The sequence below is a fragment of the Penaeus chinensis genome, chromosome 12, assembly GCF_019202785.1.
Source record: "Penaeus chinensis breed Huanghai No. 1 chromosome 12, ASM1920278v2, whole genome shotgun sequence".
NCBI lineage: Eukaryota > Metazoa > Arthropoda > Malacostraca > Decapoda > Penaeidae > Penaeus > Penaeus chinensis.
This window is the reverse complement of record NC_061830.1, coordinates 36,615,239-36,625,238: the sequence shown is the minus strand read 5'-3', so window position 1 is coordinate 36,625,238 and position 10,000 is coordinate 36,615,239. Positions and strand designations below refer to the sequence as shown.

At 34.5% G+C, this 10,000-nt stretch overlaps 1 protein-coding gene across 5 annotated transcripts in view; it reads left to right on the top strand.

The window, feature by feature from the left end:
* The first annotated feature begins 4,858 nt into the window (after window positions 1–4,858).
* Window positions 4,859–10,000, top strand: part of LOC125031283 (sentrin-specific protease 1-like) — a 21,478-nt gene continuing 16,336 nt past the window's right edge. For 3 of the 5 annotated variants that reach the window (XM_047621951.1, XM_047621952.1, XM_047621949.1), the window contains exon 1: window positions 4,859–5,028. In XM_047621951.1, coding sequence (XP_047477907.1) covers window positions 4,943–5,028 — 86 coding nt within the window. In that variant the 5' untranslated portion in view covers window positions 4,859–4,942. Of the gene's footprint in view, window positions 5,029–9,391; window positions 9,516–10,000 lie in introns of all 5 variants that reach the window. The other 2 variants (XM_047621954.1, XM_047621953.1) reach the window with 1 other exon arrangement.

Genomic DNA, 10,000 nt, shown 5'->3' with positions numbered 1-10,000 from the left:
TCTCCCTCTCTCTCTCTCTCTCTCTCTCTCTCTCTCTCTCTCTCTCTCTCTCTCTCTCTCTCTCTCTCTCTCTCTCTCTCAGTCCGAGCAATAAATCGAGTACTTTAATTCATATCGCACTTAATATTTTGTTTGCCATCTTCCAAATGTCCAAGAAATCCTTGTTAAGTATAAAGCTGAAAATAAACAGTAGTGAAAAGATACTGTGAAATTTTATCAAAACTTATTTTCACCTGCAGCGCTTACCGGCACAGACTAGAAATTGTCTACGTATTTCTTTGGATTATTAATCAGAAATTGTGGAATCTGACGCAAATTTGGGCTTATTTTGAAGAGGAAGTATTGTATTTTGTGTGGTTACTTAGAAAAGTGCACATGCAAGGGGAAATATGCAACAAACCCGAGTTGAAATTGGTCAAGAGAAAATAAAATCATATTCTGTCGTGATACTGGATTTGTCAAGAAAAAAAAAATAGTATATATATATACATATATATATATATATATACACACACACACACACACACACACACACACACACACACACACACACATATATATATATATAGATATATAGATATATAAGTATAATCTCACCCATCACGTTCAATTGACATACTTGTTGCTGGTAAAAAAATATATATAGTTCCTTGTCTTCCCAAAATGGTCCCTTGTTGAGAATTTAGACCTTAAAGCAAACGCCAAAGGTCCCTTCGTCTTTTCTATATACGTTATAATTTTTTTTAGTAATATTGATGGGAACGTCTGAGTGTTGCTATTTTGCCTTTTAATGTATATATTGCATCAGTTGATAAACATCATTTTTTGTTGTTTATAAATATACTCTGAACTTATTAAATATTTTGGGCACCATTGGAAGATCACTGACATTTGGGAGAAAGCCCCATGTGAAGGTCTCACCGTAGGATCGAATGAAAGACCCAAATCTCACTTGAAGGACACCTCCGGAAGGAATGAACCGGCACCATTGAAGAGACCAAAGAGAGGCCGAAGAGATTTTTTCAAAAGGGACGAAGGAGAATCATTAGAAAGGCTGCAGGGACATCTTAGTAAGGCCTCGTGTGGGATCACAGGAAGTGAAGAAAGAAGCCCCACTGGAAGAGACGAATGGGCGCCACTGGATGGGCTAAAGAGGCACTAGTCATCAGTGGAATGACTGAAGTGGCATTCCTTTATAGGTCAAGGAGATATGGCTGGCCGAATGGATTCAAAGCCATCCGAAGGTTATCGAACTAAGAATTTATCTGGTAAAACTTGTGCATTCAAGTATAACTATATGAGCCCTGTTGTTGAATAAACAAGTCGATGGAAACTTTGCCTTTGTATCTTAATATTTAAAATAAAATATATGAGAGAGTGTATATGAAAACAGAAATTCCCTCTCTTAATTTCCTAATTGAATGTTAAAGCCATCACTTAGCCATATTGCCTACATCTTATACTCGCCAAAAGATAAATACTTCCATAAAATTTATGAACAAATTCCAATAAAATAGAATAGAAATAAATAAACAATTATACAGTATAATCGTCTGTTGCCAATGTTTACCTTTCCGTTTGCATATCATTTCCTGATTCCGGTTTTGACGTGATAGTTCGCACGTCAAAATAAAAATAAAAAGATAAAACAATCCATACATTTTTATTTGTTCTCACTTGTTCAGTCATGAAACATATATAACATATATAATCAAGCTATTTGTCATCCAGACGTAATTAGGACGCCGTCAACATTTTTGAAGAAAATAGTTGATATTCTTTCGCAAAGACAAAAAAGTGCGAGAAAACGTGATATGATACTTTCCCGCCAAAAGGTTCAACCTCTCAAAATTACATATACTTTTGCAAAAAAATAAACAACGACGCAACAACATGTGATATCACATATTTCTCATCCTTTTCCATAATACTAACGCACCGGTAACAATTTAGGCTATATTAGGGCTGCAGCTTATGAAACAGACGTAAAAGTGGCGCCTTTATCAACTATTATCTTTTTAAGAGTTACATGAAATATAAGCATATACGTTACAACCGTTTTATGACTGAGCAAGGAAGAATCAACTGAACATATAATAAACGTTTGTTTTTGCTTTTCGGAAGAAAAAACATTTCGGTTAACTGGTAACTGACTTGTAAATGTTATGAAATATTATGAAAAGGAAGTAAAGGCAACAGGCAGCTATATCATATTTTTATACGTCTCTGCATTTATTTCATATATATATTATTTTATTACTATTATAATCATTTCTGAACCTTTATTCTTTAGCGAGTGTAAGCTATAAAGAGTATCGGTGACGTCATTAACATTCGATCAAAACAAATTAAAAAATGACATGTCCGTATTTCCATATGCTTTCTAGTGCATTCCATTTCAAATGTTAGAATATGAGACAACAAGGTTTATAGTGTTATATCTGAATGCATTACAGCGTTACCAGATAACCCCCCCCCCCCGCTCGATAATTTAAAAGTGGCCGCGAACTTATCCGGCCAGCCGTGCCACTGGAAGAGCCGAAGGGTTATATTGGAAGTCTAAAAGGCCTCCATTTGAATGAAAGATGAGATACTACTATGGAGGGCTGAAGGGACACTATTGAAAGGACCGACAGAGAGTCATTGAAAGGGTCATTTGGCAAAGGGCTGACCGAGAAAGAAAGAGTAGGGGGAAGGAGAGGGAGAAAGAGAGAGAGAGAGAGACTGAAAAAAGAGACAGAGGGAGAGTGGGGAGAGATACTGAGAGACTACAACAGAAGAGAGACAAAAATAAGAGAAAGACAGAGAGTAGGTCAAGCAGACAGGCAAGTGCGAAGGTTAGGAAGCAAACAGACAAAGATAACTGTAGAGAGAGAAAGAGAGACATTGAGACAGATAGAAAGAATAGACAAACAAGCGAGCAGACAAACACGGAGAGACAAGCAGTAGAAAAACAAGAAATCTCTTTATGTCTCTCTTGCATGTTTTGCAAAGAACAGTATCTAAAAGAACCAATAAAAAAAATAAGGAAAATAAATAAAAGTTTTCCGAAATTTGTTATGATGGTCACAGTATGCTACTGACAAAAATACAATCAACCTAGTTTTAATCTAAGGAATGCCCTTGCTAATAGGACGTAATAACGAAAGCAGCTCCACCTCATCTCATAATTTTCAAGAATTTGAATTTTTTTTTTTATCTTTCTACCTTTCTTTTTCTCTCGATTTATTTTTCATTGCGTGTTGGTGTATTTTAAGTCATTTTTACCGCTTGTGTACGTACTGTACATTATTTGGATATTGTTTTTTTTATCGTTTATAGTATTTGTAAGTTTGTTTTAACAACCATATAATTTTCATCGTCTTTTTTTTCTAACTGTGTCGTTTTCATTTCGTTGTTTACATGATGAATATATTCTATACAGTTTTATTATTTTGTAACCTTTTATCTGTACTTTTTATATAATATGATTTGTGATTTTACCTTGTAATATTTTTTATAATCTTTTTTTACAACTACTTTTTTAAAATTAAATATGTTCTAATTCTGCCTTCACGACAGTACCTGCCTCAGTAAGCTGAAAACAGCATATTCATTTATTTTGATATGCCAACAAAATTTCCCGTAATGCGTAATGATATATGAAGGTGATATGAAAAAAAATAAAATAATTCCTGGAATACTTGTTAGTTTGTGATTTATATTTATTTACTTCCAAATGATGGTGAATTTATGCATAAGCTATATATTTTGCTTTTCTAAGGCAAGTTAGGATTAAATGTAGCGACAATTTACCAGTTTTACCTCCCACCTACTTATTTACAATCGGCAGTACTATAAGTGATTTCTTTTTCTATGCGCTTTCTTTGTTTCTTCTCCTCTTCTCTTTTGTCTCTTGTTTCGTTCTTTAGTGTTCCTCTCTGCTCTTCTCCTGTAGCTTTTATTTCTCCCCTTTTTCCTGTCTCCTCAATTCTGTTCCCTCATTTACACCTGTCTTCTCTTTTCTTTCCTCTTCACTTCTCTTTTTTTCTTTCCTCTTCTCTTCTCTTCTTTTCTTTCATCTTATCTCTTCTCTTCTGGTTTCTCCTTTCCTCTGCGCTCATATCTTCTCTTTTCCTTTCATCTCTTCTCACATCTTTTCTCCTGTTGCCCTATGTCTCTTTATTTCATTTTCCCCTGTATTCTCTTCTCTACTCGCCTTTTGGTTCTTTTCCTTCTACAAGCTTTATTCTCTCTACTCTGCTTATTCTTGTATTCTAACACAAACTCCTGCTCTACAATATTAAAGTCAATATTTGATTGTTATTTCTTATTTTCTCCCTCTTTTATGAAACTAAATTGTATCAGGGATCCATGCATTAACTGTGATTATATTTAAAAAATGAATATGAATTTGTGTTTTGATATGCATCTGTTCACATGTTGTATTGAAGTACCACTGTGGGAGTATATGGAGTACTATAAATATTTTCAATAGTTACCGGTCAATTATGAATATGTACCGTTTTCTGTTATTCATTGAATATTTTCTCTAATTCCGAAAGAGAAAACAGTAATATTTGATTATTTGTGTATGAAATTAAATTGGATAGATTGATATACGATTTATTTTCTTTGTCTAGTAATTCTTATATTTTTATCATTTGTCAGTTATCCAAATATAGCGTTGATTTGAGGGTGAAGCATTTGCTAATAACCCTATTTTGAGAAAAAATAAAGATTAGATAAATCATTCTTACTTTAGCTTCTATTTTTTTCATAATTATATTAACATCCCAATTTCAAGAGAATGGCTCTATAAATGTTATTTACAAATGAAAAATAAATCTCTCTGATATTTACCAGATGCAAGTGTTTACATCTCCGTGTGAAAGAAGTGGATCCGTGTTGTTAAGAATCTTTTTTATTTTTTTCTCCTCTATGTTCCTTCCTCTTGGCTTAAATGATATCTGCAGTAACTAGCAAGTTGAAGAGCATCTTAGGAGCCAATTCTTATGCGACTGAGAGTCGTAAAAGAACTTTGGAGAGGCAAGTAACGGGAATTCGTATCTTACCGGGAAATTTCACTAGGAGGAAAGTCAACTCTTTTTGAATTTGTTTTTACATTTTTGTGGCGTTTTTTACGATATTTCCCCGGTATTTTGACACCTCACGTACCTTTCATAATTATTTAGTTGTGTTTGGTTTATTTATTTTGTTCCTTTTAGCGCATGTGTTCTGGTTGGTTTCAGCGCAGTATAGTTGCGTATCAATTTTTCGGCTTCAGAAACGTTTGTGTTCTGGGTAAATATATAATTTTTGTTAATCTTATATATTTTCTAAAGCTATATAGTGCGTAAATGGCCATTTTTGACATTTATACTGTTATTGGTGGAATGTAGTGATATGAGGAATTGCAGTATTCCTGGCTACCTCACTCTGCACTCTGGGAAAGGCCAACAAACAACAAACCTCCACCATATATAATTTGGCAAGATTAAAGGAAACAGTAAGAAGTACAAGCTTCACGACGTCTATAGACGTGAAAACAAACCGCTCAAAATGTGGTATGCGGCTGTATGCCACGGTGGCGCGCTAAAGCGCTATAAGGCGGTGATTCGGCTTGATGTACTGAGTTTTTTTTTTTTTTTAGTTTTCTCCACCCATCACCAAGGGGTTAATCAGAATATAATGGCAAACATTCATGGAGTCCAAGGCAACGATCTGCAAATCCTCTGGTGAAAGATTTTCAACATCACCTTATTTTTATTAGAAATATCTGATTTTTCTTGTTTGTGACAACATGCCTTTCCTGGCAAGATTACTTTAACGTTAATTTTCTTTGTTACCTGTGTGAACTTTCCATGTGCAAATGGTCTGATCATATTATACTGGCAGAGAACCACCTCTCCTATGCAAACAGAAAACTTGGGGTAAAGACTGACAATGGCACTGTACCTGTCAGAGGCAAAGTCGTGAACTCCAGCCAACAATCTTGGTGGATCCCCTTTTTTTTTTTTTTTTTTTTTTTTTTTTTTTTTTTCTTTTCTTTTCTTTTCTTTTCTTTTCTTTTCTTTTCTTTTCTTTTCTTTTTTTTGTCTGATGGTATATCCCACTAAACACCCTTGCCTCTGCCCCTGTAACAGGGCCAATGTTATATTGGTACTTCCTGAATTTGCCCTTGTCACAATTTTTTTCTGGTGCGTTCTTTAAACGCTGTGCTCGACAAAGGCTTAACCAGTCACATATAGTTTTTTCAGTAATCTGATTTTGTCTCGCACAAGTTTGTAAGAAAATTGAAACACTTAATTGATTCAATTTCTAGCAGACTTTTCTCAAACCAAGTGTTTTTAAAGCCTGACCTTTGAAAGTGACATCAAATATGCCAATTTCTAATTTTCTGTGAGTTTTCACATCTAAAAAGGTTTTTTTTTATGTCTGTTTGGCAGAGTACTCCACACTTTGTGCACTGAATGGTATTCAGAATTATACCATGCTCTTTGCACAGACATATTAGTAGTTTATGCGTGCAAAGTATGTAATGAATTCATTTTTAAAAAGTTGTATTTCTTTATAGTATGCATGCACTGGCTAGAGGCTTAGTTTTCAACTAAACATTGCAAATTTTATTCATCAATCTAAATTCTCATGACCTGACATCCTTTTCGGGCACTGCCCTAAGGATGGGTTGATAGGGAGCTCTGCCATCCAATACAAACATTGTCTTCACTTCAGTATGCATGGCAAGAGAAGAGCTGAAACTCAGGAGGAATAAGTGGACTTAGGTCGTGAGTGGCAATTTACTCTAGCTTAGTGCATCCATACTGTAAAGATTAACCAGAATATCTTAGGTTTGTATAATAGAAATATTAAGATGAGATGTATATGAAAAGCTGTGATTCATTGTGATGCCACGTGAAATAAGGTGCAAGGCCCAAGGGGTAGGAATGAAAATTGTGCAAAAACTTAGTAAGCATTAAGTCATATAAGGACTTGGCCACAGCACGACATTCTATGAAATATATTTTCATCAATATTCAATTATTGGTTTGTTTCTGCAAATTATTTTTAATGTCAATCAGGAATATGGCCTTAGATTTTCTCATGCACATTTTGTAAACCTTAACCAAAGTTGGAACCTAGGAACCACACTAGCATCATCATATACAAGGCATAATTTTGAATAGATATGTATTTTTACAGGAGATTTCTAGGTTGTAAAAAGAAACTCTATAGTGATTAGTTATGTTTACAGAAACTTCTTTTATTTAATTTATCAGTAAAAAACAGTCTAGTAATATAGACCCTCTGTGGCACTTGATCAAGATGAAAAGAGATAAAAGAAAACAATCATTACCATCATAGTGTGGGAAGCAATCTGCATGCAATGCATGCAAAAAGGCTCAACATTATGTGAGGACAAAAAATAGTTAAAGAAAAGGGTGCTATCATTAAAGGGCTTCCAAAACAAAATTTGAAGTAATATGAAAACTATACAAAAAAAAAAAAAAAAAATCTAATACAACCATCATTTAAACTGAAGAGCCAGAATGTCTAAACCACAAAATAATTAAAATACAATTAAATTGATGCAGTTAATCAGTACATTATGGACACACTAAGCTAGGGGTAAATTGAAGTTGATATTCTTGTAGAGAATAGAAAGTTGTAGCATCCATACAAGAAATAATCAGCAGACACGAATGGTAACACCACAAATAATGAAAAAGCTCACAAAAAGGAATGCAAACACATTCACAGCCAAAGGATGCAGGGTAATCCCAAGTTTCAGTTAGCGGGGCAGAGCTGGTTGATAAAAGCAAGTAAATTTACTTTTTTTGTAATATATGGGACAAACATCAACTTTGAATTCAGTTATGTAAGAAAAAAACTATGTTGTTAGTGTCCTTATTTTCCTTGTGCTTTTACCCTTAGATGTACTATTAACAGTAAGATTTGTACAGCTTTGAGGTTAGCTTCATGACAAAACTGAATACCCCAGATTTAGTACAAAAATGTAGTTGGCTCAAGATTGTTTCATAGTATTGGATGTATTTCACTAAAAATATTTCTGTTTTTTAAAGCTTATGAATTAAATGGAAAGTATTCAAAGGCTAGAATCTGAAAATTCCAATAAAGAAATGGACAACAGTTAAATGTTCTGTCCTTAGCTCTATCTTACTATTCAAACCAAGGTTAATACAGCATTAACTAGGTGGAGTTACATATCTTCCCCTCATTTTTCTCTCACCACTTACCATTTTCATTCTTTATCATTCTAAGCCTTCATATGTCACGTCTCACTCATGTTGATGCTTTTCAGTACTACTAACATGTGAGAAGTGAGCCTCTTTCCTGATCTTGGAATGAAAGTGTGTAAATCAGACATATATCAATCATGACAATGGACTTTTTCACTGAGTAGACACCATATTATCTCTCTAGGTAGTCTACAAGTATGTGCAGTAACAATGACAATAAGTAATATTTCTCATGACAGCATATTCCCTTCACCCAGCTCTCAGCCAAATTTTTTCATGATGTGACAGTCAAGTTGCCCAGATCCAATGGGTTAAGCTATGCAAATCAACTTCTGTATATATTGCAGATCATAAAGATACCTGATGACCACCCCCCCCCAGGTTTCTTTAAAAAAAAATTGATATGCATATGGAGCTGCTGAAAACTTCCTCATTTTCCAGATGGGGGAATGGTGTGGGGTGTACATTTTGCATATGCAGTTGGCTAAAAGGGTGTACACTTTCCAAAAGGTTAAGAACAACTGCCCTATAGGTATATGTGTAACTTTATATTATAAAAAGAAATGGCAGTAGTAGTGTAATATACTCTTGATTCTGTGTAAATTCCTATGGAAAAGTATTGTATCAGACGTGTAGTTTGTAGAAATATTTTACTTTCATAAGTAGAGGATGTGGTGAATCATGATTTTTTTTTTTCTCTAATATAGATTCAACTTCAATTTTAAAACATTAGAGTGGTTAACTTTTATCCTGCCTTATTACAAGACAGAGCCATAATAGAATCTATTTTCTCTAAACATTCAACCATTCATTATCATAATTAGTTTGGTGTTACAGCTGGATATGTAATAGCCCACTCTTCATAGTCTTATCACAGAAGGATGGATGGAGTTTATTGTGACAGATTTTGAGAATGATGTGAATGAGAATGAATAATTAGAAAAGGCAAGACTAATCATTCCCAGTGGAAAATATACTGTATATTCGAAATTCAGTCCTTGCTCTTGCCTTCCAGAATCATTCGTTCTCATTTATACCCTCCTCACAATTCTCACAGTTTGTTTTTTGAGAAACAGCCCTTCTCACTTAGAAATTTAGACCTCAATCACTCCCTTCCCCCTCACATAGCTAATTCTTCCAAGCTTCTACAGGGTGCTTTATATGCTTGTTGTCAGTATATAAATGGCGCAGAGTTGGTGATTAGTGTCCCGAGTGTCTGGATTTCAGGGTTAGTGGAATGGGTACCAGCACAAACCCTGCAATGAGAGGATTAAGGTGAGACTGCGGTCCCTGCTACCACGCTGGCAGCACCTTTCTAGTTGGTTGTGGTAGAGTTGTAGTGTTTTGCATTTTTTCAAGTAATGTATTCAGAGGCTTTGCCTGAGTAATGTGTAGTTCATTACTGGGGGGAAGAGAGAGTGAGTGAGTGAGTAAGTGAGTAGTGAGTGAGTAGTGAGTCTGTGGACATGCATGCACACATACTTTTATGAATGCTGTGGGTACTTTATTAAAGATGTCTAATAGATAACAAAGTATGATGTCCTTTCATATAGAGTTGCACACAAAACATTTCTAGTTCACAAACAGTTGCATTTCAGATTGTATGTCGGGGATTCTCTTTTTGTCTCTAAAAAGGAGGTTGTGGTTATTCCTTTCTATATTCTCTGCCACATAGTACCAAGTGAAGAAAATGTTAAGTCCACTTTTTTTTCTTTTCTTTTTTAATCATTTTTAAGTAAATTATGTAAAAATATGAGAGA